Below are 16,170 nucleotides of genomic sequence, written 5' to 3' on the forward strand. Positions count from 1 at the left end.
AAACTAGAGGTTATTAATGTTGGAAAATATGTCCACACTCCTTGTTATGTTTTGGTGTTAACAAACAAACATACATCTTTAACTTGGCTTGATAAAATGTGATTAGCTTGAAGAAAGTGTAATTAGCTTGAAGAAACACTTAGAAGGTCAAATCAAGACATGAAGCTTAAAGACATGGAATTACAAACAAGAAGAAAAGAAGATGAAGTGCCAAAGAGTGGAAGGTTCAAGTGAAGAAAAAGACCACTAGGATAGATTGGTCATTTTTAATATAATTTGTAACTTCCACACACACACATATATATATATATATATATGCACTCACCACATGTATGTGCATTGCATCATACTAGAATGACCATAGAGCATACCTTGACCAACTATGGAAAGTCTCTAAGTGGTGAGGAACATATTAGGAAAAATGTGTTATAGTGAAATTCTGTGAAAACCACATTAACCTGACTCAAGGGTATTTTAGGGAATCTTAAAATTACTATCAGGAGATGAAACCTTCATAGAAGTTGTAGAAAATTGAGTTTTGATTCCAATGCAACTAATCTCAAATCCATCTGAGGTCGGACAAAAAATTTATGGTCAAAACACTGATGACTAGTCAGTATGACAACATTCTGTCAAAACAGAGTATGTCATGTTGGCGGTCGACCGGCTGGAAGCCCCGATCGATCGAAACTGTCTGAGACCATAGGTGGTCGACCGGTATAAAGTATCGGTCGACTGGTGACTGCCTTGAAGTACCCCAACGGCTATATTTTTTCCCAACGGCTCTTGGCGGTTGACCGACTACCGATGGCGGTCGATCGATGGTCCCAGAATACGTCCGTTAGAGCCTGATTTTTTGCCTAAAATGCTTCACTAAGTTCACCTATAAATACCCAAACCGCTCTTAATTAAATATTCATTAAGAAAGAGCTTTAAGAGCAGTATTGCAAGCATTCAAGAGTTATATATTCTACTTGAGTTGTTCTATTACACCAATCCCAACAAAAGGCTCAAGTCTCAATCAAAGTCCTCTACTCTCTCCTGTGCAAGTCAAAGCCATAAGAGAGGACTTTACAAAAGGTGCATCATTCATCTCTCATTCTCATCATTTTCACCACACTTGAGATATTCCTCTTATTCCATTATTTCCTATTTATTTCTGTTTTTACAATTCTAGACTTTACTAATGATTGTAAGGATTCTCTTATCCTAAAAAGAAAAAGGTGTCTCTCTACCTCCAAAAGAGATTGTGAAGGCGTCTCTCTGCCTGGAAAGGGGATTTGTAAGGATACTCTTATCCGTGAAAAAGATTGTAAATGTTTTCTTCCCTACCTACCATACTGAAAGAGAGAACTAGTGGAATACCTTACAAGAGGATTCTTGTAGGGAGTGGACTAGACTCGGATTGAGTCGAACCACTATAAATCTTGTGTTTTGTGGTTGTACTTGTTTTATTTACTCCGCATTATTTTAACTTGCAGTCACACTTGTGACCTGTTCATCGAAAAGAGTTAAATTCCACTAGTATAACCTATTCACCCCCCTCTAGGTTATTTCAATTGGTATCAGAGCGGGAGATCAATTTATTTAAGACTATATCGTCTTAAAGGTGAGCCAAAGACCATGGCCACATTCCAAGGACCACCAGAAGGCATGAACGCCTCGAGACCCCCTTACTTTAATGGAGAGAACTTTTCCTTCTGGAAATGCAGATTCAAAAACTTTGTGTGTGGTCACAACATTCTTGTATGGAGAGCCATAGAGAATGGACCATACACTATCACCAAAATAGTTGATGGAAAGACAGTACCTAAGGATGAAGGGGAATGGACAGCTGAAGACATCACTCTCATCCAGTACAACTTCCGCACGATCACGTTCCTTCAATGTGCCCTCAATGAACAAGAGTTCAACCGAGTCATAACATGTGACACAACTAAAGAGATTTGGGATATGCTTCTTGTCACACATGAAGGTATAACAGAGGTAAAAGAAAAAAAGGTAGACCAACTCGTTTCTGATTACGAATCCTTCTTTATGAAAGAAAATGAGTCAATAACTTCTATGTTTACAAGTTTTACTGATATTGTGAACAATCTCAAAGGTTTAGGCAAGACTTAGACTAACGCTGAAAAAGTCAGAAAAATCTTAAGAGCCTTACTTGCAGCTTGGAGACCCAAGAAAACAACAATAGAAGAAGCCAAAGACTTGACGAAAATCTCCTTGGACTACTTGCTTGGATCTCTACAAACTCATGAAGTAGAGCTGAATGCCGACAAACCAAATCCTGAGAACAAAAGGAGAATCATAGCTCTAAAATCAACTCAAATATCGAAGAAGTAAGCGATGATGAAGAAGATGAAGAATTCGACATGGAAAAAGAAATTTCACTCATCACGAGGAAATTCAACAAGTTCCTCAAAAAGAAAGGAAGATTTCAACACAAAAACAAATCCTACGATGACAAATCTTATGGGGAAAAACGTAAATAAAAAATTAAACCCAAGGAAATCCCTTCTAAAGATATAGTCTGTTTTGAGTGCAGAAAGCCTGGACACTTCAGAACCGAATGCCCAAATAAGTCAAAAAGAAAGGCTTATGCAGCCACATGGGACTCAAGTTATGAAGAGGAGAAAAGTGAATTTGGAGAAGAAGTCACCAACCTTGCCTTGATGGCCATCGGTGATGAAGAACAAGAGGTATGTCAAACTCGACCTGAACTTTTAGTAAGGGACTCTAATGAGGAGCTTCAAGAAGCTTTCGAGGCTTTATATGAAGAAAGTATCAAATTAGAGTCTGATAAAAATAAACTTGAAAAAGAGGTTGACACACTAAATAAGAGAGTGGAGGCACTCACCTCAAAGGTAAGTGAACTGGAGGAAGAAAACTTCAAGTTGAACTCCACCCTCTGCACCTTTACCTAGGGGCAAAAGAACCTTGACAATCTTCTTGGTTCTCAAAGGAAAGGTCCAAATGAAAGAGAAGGAATGGGTTATAATGGACAAAATCCATCTAGAAATGAGAATCCAAGAAGGGGTGACCAAAGAAACCAACCATCCACCTCTTACATTAAATGTAGTTTTTGTAAAAAGACAGAACACTCCATAAACCAGTGTCACTCCAAGAAAAAGAAGAAACCCAATTCTCAAACTGAGAGATCAAGAGTTAGCCATGCCTACTACTACACGCCCCTAAGAAGGCAATATAGGTCTCAAGAAAACTCTAGACCTATGCCTAGGTATAGAAAATCCCAACCTCAAAGAGAATACTCTATTGAGAGGCTCCAAAGACAATTCCAAGGGTACAAGAACTATCCTAGGGAGACTTACAGACCACAAGGGAAATACCAAAACCAAGGACTCTATAGATTTCAAAGATACTATACTCCTCAACGATCAAATGGATCTTATGAAATGCAGAGGACTCAAAGAAACCTAAAGCCATTCCAAAGGTAGAACCAAAGACCTAAAAAGTACAAAACCATTTGGGTTCCAGTCGAAAAGTTTGACACTAACAGTGATGGACCCATGAGATTATGGGGACCAATGTATGATTAAATTTCTGTTATAGGTTTGCTTGAAGAATAAGGTGGAAGCTGAATAGGTCATCGACAGTGGATGCTCCAAACACATGACATCCAACAAGAACCTATTTTCAAGCTTATGGGACTACGATGGAGGATGGGTCTCCTTTGGAGATGACAACAAAGGAAAAATCGTTGGTATTGAAAAAATAAGACTTGGAGGTATTTCAATCTCAAACGTTTACTTTGTGAAAAATTTGAATTATAATCTCCTAAGTGTAAGTCAATTATGTAGCATTGGATACAAGGTAGAATTCAATGTCTCCCATTGTTGCATCAAAGATGCAAATGATAATCTAATACTAAAAGGGTCTAGGAAAACAATATTTATGTTTGTATGCTTGACGAAGCAAGTTCCTTGAATGCATGCTTGGTTTCTAACCATAGTGAGTCTTCATTATGGCATAGAAGACTTGGACATATAAATGTCAAGTTGATTCAAACCATTGCATCCAAGGATCTTGTGAGGAACCTCCCTAAAATCAAGTATGAAATAGATAATTTTTGTGATGCTTGTCAAAAAGACAAACAAACCAAGGTCTCCCACAAGTCGAAGAATATTGTCTCTTCCTCTAGACTATTGGAACTACTTCACTTAGACTTATTTGGACCTATCAATATATCTAGTATGAGTGGTAAAAATTATACCTTTGTAATCGTTGATGACTACTCTAGATACACTTGGACTGTTTTTCTGAAAAATAAAAATGATGCTTTTGATGAATTTGCAACTCTATATAACAGACTGAAAAATCAGAAAGGGTATACTGTAACCTCTGTGAGGAGTGACCATGGAGGAGAATTTGAAAATATAAGTCAATTTGACTTATACTGCAACAAGCATGGTATTGACCATAACATCTCCACTCCTAGAACGCCTCAATCTAATGGGATAGTTGAAAGGAAAAACAGGTCATTACAAGAGACAGCAAGGACTATGCTTAATGAGTATTCTTTGCCTAAGCATTTTTGGGATGAAGCTGTAAATGCGGCATGTTATGTACTAAATAGGATAATTCTTAGACCTTTACTTTCTAAAACACCTTATGAACTATACTTTGGTAAAATACCAGAAGTAGACTACTTTAGAGTCTTTGGATGTAAATGTTTCATCTTAAACACAAAAAATTATCTTAGAAAATTTGATGCAAAATCTAATGAAGGAATATTCTTAGGATACCCACTCAACAGTAGGGCATATAGAGTTTTTAATAAAAAATCATTAATGGTTGAAGAATCTATAAATGTACGATTTGATGAATCTTTACCTAATGACTTAAACAAATCTCTTGTTGATGATGATGATATCATAATTGATGAACTTAAGAACAAAGCTAATGATATTTCTCTTGATGATACAAATGATGTTACCATAGAAAAATTAGGAACACTACTTAAGGAAGTCATTCCACATAGGAATCATCCCTTAGAAAACATCATAGGGGATCTAGATGGAAAATCCAGACTAGATCTAAAACCCGAGAGGTATGCAATCACACTGCATTTATCTCAAGGATCGAACCCAAGAACATAGAAGAAACACTAAAAGACAGTGATTGGATTATAGCTATGCAAGAGGAGCTTCACCAGTTTGAAAGAAGCAAGGTATGGGAACTTGTCCCAAAACCTGACCACCACACCATCATTGGTGCTAAGTGGGTCTTTCACAATAAACTGGATGAAGATGGGAACATAGTGAGAAACAAAGCAAGACTAGTTGCCAAAGGGTATAATCAGCAATAGAGAATAGACTATGATGAAACCTATGCACCAGTAGCAAGGTTAGAGTTCATTAGAATGCTACTAGCTTTTGCATGCCATAAAGACTTTAAACTATATCAAATGGATGTCAAAAGTGCCTTCTTGAATGGATACATTCAAGAAGAGGTATATGCAGCTCAACCTCCTGGTTTTGAAGACCCTAAGTTTCCAAACCATGTCTATAAACTTGAGAAAGCTCTGTATGGCCTCAAACAAGCCACTAGAGCTTGGTATGAGAGATCAAATACTTTTTTGATAGAAAGTGGTTTCTCAAGGGGGAGGATTGACACAACCCTGTTCGTGAAGAACTTGAAGAATGGCATACTCATTGTTTAAATTTATGTAGATGATATCATCTTTGGCTCAGCCAACGAGAGAATGTGTACTAATTTCAGTAACAAAATGAGCAATGAATTTGAAATGAGTATGATGGGAGAGTTAAATTTCTTCCTTGGACTTCAAATAAAACAAACTGATAATGGAATTTTCATAAATCAAAGAAAGTACACCAAGGAGCTGCTAAAGAAATTTGACATTAACAGTAAAAAATCTTCAGACACTCCGATGAGCTCATCCTTGAAACTAACCAAGGATGAGGATGGAACTTCTGAGGATGTAACTAGATATAGAGGCATGATTGGGGGCCTTCTATATCTAACAAAAAGTAGACCTGATATCATGTACAGTTTATGTGCATGTGCTCGGTTTCAAGCTGATCCTAGGAAATCTCACCTCATTGCTGTAAAATGAATTTTTAAATATCTGAAAAGCACATGTGATGTTGGGTTATGGTACCCCAAAAACCAACCTCTTGACTTGGTCAACTTTTCAGATGCTGACTTCGCAGGTTGCCATATTGACAGAAAAAGTACCAGTGGTACTTGTCACTTTCTCGGCTCTTGCCTTGTCTCTTGGTTTAGCAAGAAACAAAACTCCGTTGCTTTATCTACCACAGAAGCTGAATATGTTGCAGCTGGTAGATGTTGTGCTCAAATCCTTTGGATGAAGCAAACTCTCCAGGACCTTGGAATGAGTTTCGAATCTTGCCCAATCATGTGCGATAACACCAGTGCCATAAACTTGAGTAAAAATCCCATTTTACACTCAAGGGCAAAGCACATTGATATTCGACACCACTTTCTATGAGACACCATTCAAAATGGCGATGTCTCTCTAGAATACATTGAAACTGAGAAACAACTCGCAGATATATTCACTAAACCACTTGGTGAAAAGCGTTTTAGTTTCCTAAGGAAGGAGCTTGGCATTTGCAACCCGTTTGGCTGAATGAATAAACATTCCTTCTTGAATATTCTTTTCCAAAAGCCTAGACTTGAAAAATCCTTTCCACATCCATAATTTTCTGGGTGCTCAAGCTTCTTGGACTCTACCGGTCGACCGCCCCAATATACCGGTCGATTGGCACTGACAGAATAGATTACCGATTGACCGCCTAAAACTTCTGGTCGACCGCCTCTAACCGAAAGGGTTACTGGTCGATCGCCACCATATAACCGATCGATCGGCGCCGTCAAAAATTCGATTCCGGACTCTTTTAAATCAATTTTTTTCAAACCATTTTTTCACTTTTAAAACCCTGTTTGGCCTAAAACCCCATTTCGACTCTTCCTCTCCCAAAACCCTAGCTTAGAACTTCTTTCTAGCTTAGATCTCTCAAGATCCCTTCCTATCCGTCTCCCAAAACCCTTACATCTCTTCCCCTCTTACACCTCCAATCATCATGGACTCTCACCGCCCACATAGAGGCAAGAAAACGGTAGCTCAGAAGGGAAAAAGGAAGGCCGCTGACAAAGATATATGGTTCTCTTCCTCCATTGCTCAAGAATCATGGGATCTCTACATCTCTCGAAACATAGAGCAAGGTAGGACCATCAATTCCGACTCTTTGTCCAGGTATGACATCAAAGACCTGTTTGATGCTTTGGGATGGGGCAACATTCTCAAACTTGACTCTCACTGTTATCCCCATCTTGTCAAAATGTTCTTTTGTAACCTTACTTTCTCTGGTGAAGGTGACAACCTTCTAGTCCATTCCTATGTTAAGGGAGTTCCTATAGATATAGACATCATGATTTTAGGAGAAATCCTAGACATTTCTATGACAGGGGAACTAAAATACTACCAACCCAAGACCTACATAGAACAATTCATGGATGTTGACTGTGTGTATTCTAGCATCATGAAGGAATATGCTAATACTCACAAAATTAAGGCTAAGGAACTCACCGATATAGGGAGGATTGTAAATCTCATCATCTCCTACAACATCCTCCCAAAGAGTGGTCATAGAGATGAAGTCTCCCCATTTCATGCTTATCTCACCTACTGTGTTTGCAAGACTGTAACCATCAACCTTCCTTACATTCTGCTCAAAACCATGATTACCCATGGTGATAGACTTCAAAAGGGAAATCTTCCCTATGGAAGGATGATTTGCCAAATCATGGACCACTTTCATGTAGATTTTTCTGGTGAATCATTTGACCCGTTTCCTCAAGAGATCAATCTTTCCACTATTCGCAAGATGCATCTTCTTCCCTAGCAGCCCATAAACTCCAAAAAGACTGCTTCTGGACCCAGCCAGCCACAACAACCAGGAAGTGATGAGACATCAGCCTATGCGACGGTTGCTGATCTTCAGAAAGTTGGAAACATCATCCTTGCCCAGTTGGCAAAGATGGAAAGAAAGCAGAATGAGATTCTCAAGCTCCTACACAATGACAAGGAAGATGAAGATGACGAAGAAGAAGATGAAGAGGAGGACACGGAGGATGAGGATGCAGTGGATTAGGAGTTATTTTTTAGAACTTCGTGTTTGTTTTAGTCGTTTATGTTTTTATATCTACTCTGTGATACGAAGTTGAACTTATGATACTTTTCTATGTGTTAGATTTTTTTTTTTTTGGCACATACTCAGGGGGAGTATTTTAATTTCTTGTGTCGTTTTGATTCCCTTTTTGCTGTTGACAAAAGGGGGAGAACATCTGTTACTCTATTACTCTTCCTGAAAATGACAGTATAACAGTATGATAGTATCTATCTTTAATTGTTTACTCTTATGGAAATGACAATATCTATCCATGTTTACTATCCTTGGCACTGAATTAAATTATCTTATTGACCTTTACACAATGTTACTATCATTTCTTGTATTTGGTTTTATTGTCTGTGTTTGTTTGTCATCACCAAAAAGGGGGAGATTGTTGAGAAACATGTCCACACTCCTTGCTATGTTTTGGTGTTAACAAACAAACATACATCTTTAACTTGGCTTAATAAAATGTGATTAGCTTGAAGAAAGTGTAATTAGCTTGAAGAAACACTTAGAAGGTCGAATCAAGACATGAAGCTTAAAGACATAGAATTGCAAACAAGAAGAAAAGAAGATGAAGTGCCAAAGAGTGGAAGGTTCAAGTGAAGAAGAAGATCACTAGCATAGATTGGTCATTTTTAATGTAATTTGTAACTTCCACATATATATATATATATATATATATGCACTCACCACATGCATGTGCATTGCATCATACTAGAATGACCATAGAGCATACCTTGATCAAGTATGGAAAGTCTCTAAATGGTGAGGAACATATTAGGAAAAATGTGTTCTAGTGAAATTATGTGAAAACCACATTAACCTGACTCAAGGGTATTTTAACAAATCTTAAAATTAGTATCAGGAGATGAAACCTTCATAGAATTTGTAGGAAATTGAATTTTGATTCCAATGCAACTGATCTCAGATCCATCTGAGGTCGGACCAAAAATTTATGGTCAAAAAACTGATGACTGGTCAGTATGACAGCATTCTGTCAAAACAGAGTATGTCATGTTGGCGGTCGATCGGCTGGAAGCCCCGGTCGACCGGCTGGAAGGCCCGGTCGATCAGAACTGTCCGAGACCATAGCTGGTTGACTGGTATAAAGTCTCGATCGACCGGTGACTGCCTTGAAGTACCCCAACGGCTATATTTTGCCCCAACGGCTGTTGGCGGTTGATCGGCTACCGATGGCGGTCGATCGGTGGTCCCAGAATACGTCCGTTAGAGCCTGATTCCTGTCTAAAATGCTTCACTAAGTTCACCTATAAATACCCAAACTGCTCTTAATTAAATATTCATTAAGAAAGAGCTTTAAGAGCAGTATTGTAAGCATTCAAGAGTTATATATTCTACTTGAGTTGTTCTATTACACCAATCCCAACAAAAGGCTCAAGTCTCAATCAAAGTCCTCTACTCTCTCCTGTGCAAGTCAAAGCCATAAGAGAGGACTTTACAAAAGGTGCATCATTCATCTCTCATTCTCATCATTTGCACCACATTTGAGGTATTCCTCCTATTCCATTATTTCCTATTTATTTCTGTTTTTACAATTCTAGACTGTACTTAGGATTGTAAGGATTCTCTTATCCTAAAAAGAGAAAGGTGTCTCTCTACCTCCAAAAGAGATTGTAAAGGCGTCTCTCTGCCTGGAAAGGGGATTTGTAAGGATACTCTTATCCGTGAAGAAGATTGTAAAGGTTTTCTTCCCTACCTACCGTACTGAAAGGGAGAACTAGTGGAATACCTTACAAGAGGATTCTTGTAGGGAGTGGACTAGACTCGGATTGAGTCGAACCACTATAAATCTTGTGTTTTGTAGTTGTACTTGTTTTATTTACTCCGCATTATTTTAACTTGCAGTCACACTTGTGACCTATTCATCGAAAAGAGTTATATTCCACTAGTATAACCTATTCACCCCCCTCTAGGTTGTTTCAATTAATTAGCCCAGTAATCTTTCCTTAGGTGATGTGGGACTAAAGTTTGCACACCCTCACTGACCTCCTAAACCCCTTGGTACTTGCTGTATTCTTAGTGGGGATACGTCACCGATCTCCCAAGCGGGTTTGATACTTGCGGTATTCTTGAGTGTCACATTTCCCTTTTGTGGAGGATTTATTTTTTTGGTGGAAAAGAAAAGTTGGTGCGACATCCTGTAATGGATTTTGGCAGTCCCTTTGTGTTATCATTCCTATGCATATTTGGAATTAAAGAAATAGAATAAATTTTGATGATATACACAGGCCTCCTTGTGTGGATCAAGAAGTTTTAAGGGATCTTCAGGATTTCTCAATCCTTACTCCTATCTAGGGCTCCTCTGTGGCTGATCTAGTTCTGTAAAAAAAATTCCAGATTACTAATTCAAGAGTGCCCTCTCAAAAAATTCTGGAATTATTTTGGACTTTTCTTTCTCCTCTTTATTGCAAGCTTAATATTGATGGTTGTTCCCTTGGAAACCCCGGATGTTCAGGTGCAGAAGGAATTTTTCCAGATGATAAAGGTAACCCTCTCCTTTGCTTCTCGTACTATGAAGACATTGGACTAGTTTTATGGCTGAGTTCGTTGCCTTCTTTCATGGCCGGCATCATGCGGAGATCTTAAGCATTGAAAATCTTTAGAGATAAATTGGGTAATTTCACATTGTTACATGGAAGTGCTGTAGATAAGCTGGCAAAGCATGGAGCAAGATCAAAATCTTCTGCTTCATGGTTAACAAATCCTTTTGTTTTATTTGATGTAAGCTGTGACTTTTAGAGAAGACCCAGATTTCGGTTTATTTAGATTGTGAATGGGCTAAAAATCTGCTGATGGCCATACCGAAGGTGGAATTTTAGTTCAATGGATTTTGATTTTTCTCGAATCTCAATTCATTGATTATTAATGACATTCTTTGCTGATCTTTAGCCCCAAAAAAAAAAAAAAAAAAAAAAAAAAAAGAAAGAAAGGGATCGCAGACAATGTTCGACATAGTTGGGGATTGGGCCATATCTCTTCTTATATGCGAGATTTATCTTATAAATTCACCACCAGTATTTTGCAATAGAACAACCTTACCATCATGTCGAGATTCGCGCTCTACATATATGTCAATTCCAAGAATAAATTCATGGGCGCAAGCGTATTGACTCTCTTATTGAGGAGAAAGTTATATAAAAAAAAAAAAAAAAAAAAAACAAGGATGAGATTGGAAATTAATGATCTATAGAATAAAAAAAGAAAAAAAAAACATACATGGATGAGATTGAACATTAATGAGGTGCAAGAAGTCTTACAATTCAATGATTGAACATTAAAATTGACCAAACTTAGGAATTGAAAAAATGATTGAACTTGAAGAAAAATTAAAACAAAGAGGACGAAAGATGGAGAAAGAGAAAGAAGTGATGTCTCAGAAAATTTGATCACCGACTACTTCCTAATGGTTTCAAGAAATTATTAGTTGTTTATGACGGCAAAGAACTTAAAAATTGAGTGCACATATTAATGATTAACCAAAAGAAAGTCAAAAGAAAAAAAAAAAGAGTCTAATTTTAAGTCAAATTATGAGCAACGTAGGAACTAAGTTACCGAACAGTCAAAGAACAACAAAAGAGATACACACGAAGAAGGATCAATATTCCAGCAAGCATAAATTGAGTTGACTTTTTGACCCTAAAGATGCTAAACGATCCGCTACAAAGTAATTAGCCTGTTGCAAGACATGACAAAAATCTGTCACCTATGGGATTGAAGAGTTAAAAAAAAAAAAAAAACAATAAGCAATAAGGACTGTAGTCACCTATGGGATTGAATTTGACTGTTGGGAACGAATGAGTAACAACAAAAAAGAAATTAAGTAAATAATTACATATAAAATATTGAATAATTTAATATAGTTCGGCAAGAACATCTACAAATACATGAGAGAACTTGAAATTTTATATTAACCTGAAAAAACTCATACATCACTTTTCACCTCACAAAGTGATCGAGTTTTTCTATATAAAAAATATATATGGAACCCAGAAACACTAATTCCCACGCAATACAATTTTATCCCGTACTTGTAATGGATCCCAAATCACTCATACATCACTTTTCACCTACAAATGAAGAGTTTTTCTATATAAACAATATATATGGAACCCAGAAACACTAATTCCCAGGCAATACAATTTTATCCCGTACTTGTAATGGATCCCAAATCGGACCCACTAATTACAAGTATAAACCAAATATTAATTATGTGAACCATCATAGAATAGAAGGCATATCCAACTCTAACAACTTTCACCTTGATCTGTAAAAAACGAGGTGCTCCTTGGACTAGGTCCATTTATTAGAATACAGCAGGGGGAGGGGGGCATCCTTAATCCAGAGGTGCAAGGGAGGTATAGTAAATTGATCCAGATTGGAATGGAATTGAATAAGATCTCCTTGAAGGAGTTTGTGGAGTCCATAGGCGGCGGATGATAGGTTTTATCTAAATGTTCCAAAGCCCCTCCCACAAGAGCTCGGAGCCTATGCTCTTTAATGATGAAACGAAATATGAAATGCCACTCTCCATCAATAAAAATATTTTCTTATATAAATTTGAGTGTAAATCATAATGGACCGAGTTCCCTGTCCCCATGGTGAATCCATTCACCTCGGAGGATCTAAGTCACATGAGGGTTGCGGCGGGAGGAGGTGGCAATTCTGACCTTTCAATCGCACCGTGATGTTCACCATATGGCAAAGAAAAACTATGTCCAATCTTAGTAAGATTATAAACAACTTTTAGGATGATGAACTCATAAATATTACAAGGTAAATCCAACAAAAAAGACTCATGTATATCTATATTCAGTTCAATTCATCACAAATTTGATGAGCTATTTTATTTTATTTTATTTATTTTTTTAATCTTTTTTACCAACAACAGCCAAATGATTTATTCAAAAACACTTAAACAGGAAGAACCCCATCTAAGATGTCTTTTTTTTTTTTTTTAGAGAGAAAGGAGGTGGGCAAAACCACAAAATCCGAGAATTACTATTACAAAGAGTTACAATATCATCAACTACAATCCTAGCAGCCCAATCAAGGGACGAAACACAAAATCATGACTAGTAGAATTGACAAAACTAGTACATTGATGATAATATCTTATTTTGGTCATACTAAATAAACTTGGTAAAAGATGTGATCTTCACTTATTCTTAGTGACGATTAGGATTAATTTCTTCTCTAATTACTTTGCCCTCTGGAACACATGGGCCTGCAATGGGGTTTTCATCACCCTTGTGAACTCCTGCTTCTCTGACATGTCAACATCCTGTTCATCTACAGCCATCCATTTGTAATTTCTGATCAAATTTGCCAGAAAATACTCCAAATGCAATGTCCCTAGCCCAAGGCCAGGGCAAATCCTCCTCCCAACACTAAATGGCATCATCTTAATCTCCTTGCTCCCTGTGATATCAACTTCTTCCCCTTCACCCAAGTGCCTCTCTGGCTTAAACTCCATAGGATCTTTCCAAACTTGTGGGTCCCTCCCCATCCCTGCCACCATAAAATTCACAATAGTTTTCTTGGGGATGACATAGCCATTCAACACAACATCTTCCTCCACAGTATGTGGCAGCACAAAGTGACTAGGTGGGTGTATCCTCAGCCCTTCTAATACCACTGCCTTTAGATATGACATCTTCTGCAAATCATCTTCTTTGATCTCTTCTTCTGAACCCACAACCTCTTGGATCTCAGAATAAAGGTTTTCTTGGATGGTTTGGTCCTTAACAAGGTGGGCCATGATCCATTCAAACACAGTTGATGTTGTGTCACTCCCTGCATCCATAACCTCACAGATGAGAGTCACTATTTCTTCATCACTGATCTTCCTTCCTCCTCCATCTTTGAATTCGAGATCAAAGAGTGAATCGATGTAGGAGACAATATTCTCATCTTGGTTTTCTTGTTTGATCTTCTCCTTTCGTTCTCGACGGGATTTGATCAAAGGAAGTAGAGCAGATTTTTGTCTGTGGCGCATATCAATCAGTTGAAGCCAACGATTTCTGAAGATGAATTTCCCAAAGGTGGGGAACGCTTGGAACACAGAAAATCTTCTAAAATTGGCTAAGACATTCCTCTCCATTTCTACAATATCTTTGATGACTTTCTCATCAAGTTTCTCACCAAAGCACATGAAAAGCAACAAAGAAAACATGGCATATCGGAAGGGATCTACCACTTGCACAGGCTCGCCTGACTCAACATGGTATTTGAGCAGCGAATCAATTATTTCCAAGAACCTTCTGCGGGCGCAACCAAAACACTTATACCGAGAAGGGATAAGAAGTTCAGAAGTGAGGTTACGACGGAGGAACCTCCAACGAGTGCCAGAGGAGGAACCAATATCGGGATGGGTGTTGTCAAGGAGGCAGCCGGGTGTGACAGCTCCTGGGCGGTAGTTAAAGGCGGCGCCATTCTGGATGAGAGCTTGATGGGTTAATGAATGGCTGGAAATGAATACTTGGAGGACAGAGCCAATACGGATGGTAATGATTGGTCCGTATTTGTAGGACAGGTCAAGGAGGAGTGATTCAGCATCGATTAACAATCTTTTGAGCAAGAAGATGCTGCCTACTATGGGCAGTGAAGGAGGGCCTGGTGGTAAAGAGAGTTTGGTTTTGGATTTACTCTGAGAGAGGAGAATGAGGAAAATTTTGGTAGCTGCTGCACAGAGACAAAGAGAAAAGAGGATCCTGAACCAAGAGTGCTCCATTGGGTTTGAAGGACAAGAACCCAACAAAAGAAGGAAATGAAGTTGCTAGCTATTTGCGATAAACCTTCCCTTCTTTAGCTATGGCTGAGACATGCAGAAGTGTTTGTGCGTGGGAGTGTCAGTTCTCGAGCAAATTTATAGACTTTCTCAACTCCCCATCTCCATCCCCATCCCCATCCCCATCCCCATCCCCATCCCCCTTTTTATTTATTTATTTATTTTCTCTTCATTTGTTTCACATTTCCTTACTTCACATGTTTGACGTTTGGAAATGTTGAATTCTCTGGTCAAAAGACATAAACAAATCGTCACCACCTGCTGGGACACTAAATGAGGCATCAAATGGCTAGGGGGTGCTTGGAGCACATGCCCTTGTGTTGAGGTGAGTGTCGGGTTCTTTCAGTCATCGGATGGCTCACTTTTTTATTGCCATGGAAATAAGGAGAAGCCCTCTTCCTATTAACATAGGAATTCAAAGTGGAAGCAATGGTATGATCCATGCATAGTGATATGTATGTTGCATAAGAAAATTAAAATTTTTAATTCTTATTAATTATTTCCAATTCGTCAGCTCTTATCTATTTTTGAAGGAGTTCCAAAAATCAAGATATGAAAACGTCCAATGTCCAATGGCTAGAAAGGATCTTGATTTCAAAGATTCTCTTTTTGGTTTGATTTTGATTTCCACTAAAAAATTGACAGTTCTAAATTGAATATGAACAGGAAAAAAAAAAGAAAAAAGGAAAAAAGAAAAAGAAACTAGTACCTCTCACTCGAATAATAGCCTATTTATTAATTCAATTAATTGATACAATAATAATTAATTTAAGGAGAAAAGAACACTGTCAGACTAATATTCCCATTCCCAAATACAATCGGGCCACCCAGCTATGTCTGGACGACCCTAACATAATACTTTTCTCAATTTAATAAGCAATAATTGTTGCATTATACTTGAAACATGAAATATGTAAAATTTCTTAGGATTAACATGGGTAAGGTCCTTTCTATTTCTGTGCTTATTTGTGCTCGAAGAATTGGAATTACTCTTCCTCTTCAAAGGCCTAGAGACCTTTTTAAAGATTTCTGGTTTCCCTTGTGGGTTGGATGGATTAAACTCAACGCAGATGGTTGCTCACTGGGCAATCCTGGAATGGCTAAAGCTAGCGAAATTTTCAAGAACGATCAAGTAGAGATAATAGCAAATTTCAGGGTCTCTTTTGGGGTGACAACCAATTT

At 37.9% G+C, this 16,170-nt stretch overlaps 1 protein-coding gene across 1 annotated transcript; it reads right to left on the reverse strand.

Moving 5' to 3' along the window:
- Positions 1-13,173: 13,173 nt before the first annotated feature.
- Positions 13,174-14,931, reverse strand: LOC122062771 (cytochrome P450 89A2-like). Its single transcript, XM_042626416.1, has one exon. It carries the CDS (start codon positions 14,929-14,931, stop codon positions 13,399-13,401), a length of 1,533 nt encoding a protein of 510 aa, XP_042482350.1. The 3' UTR covers positions 13,174-13,398.
- Positions 14,932-16,170: the final 1,239 nt, after the last annotated feature.

This window comes from Macadamia integrifolia, unplaced genomic scaffold (assembly GCF_013358625.1).
Source record: "Macadamia integrifolia cultivar HAES 741 unplaced genomic scaffold, SCU_Mint_v3 scaffold1102, whole genome shotgun sequence".
NCBI lineage: Eukaryota > Viridiplantae > Streptophyta > Magnoliopsida > Proteales > Proteaceae > Macadamia > Macadamia integrifolia.

Bases quoted from the DNA above. Each gene is read 5' to 3' on its own strand.
- LOC122062771 (XM_042626416.1), bottom strand. From the start codon at position 14,931: ATGGAGCACTCTTGGTTCAGGATCCTCTTTTCTCTTTGTCTCTGTGCA.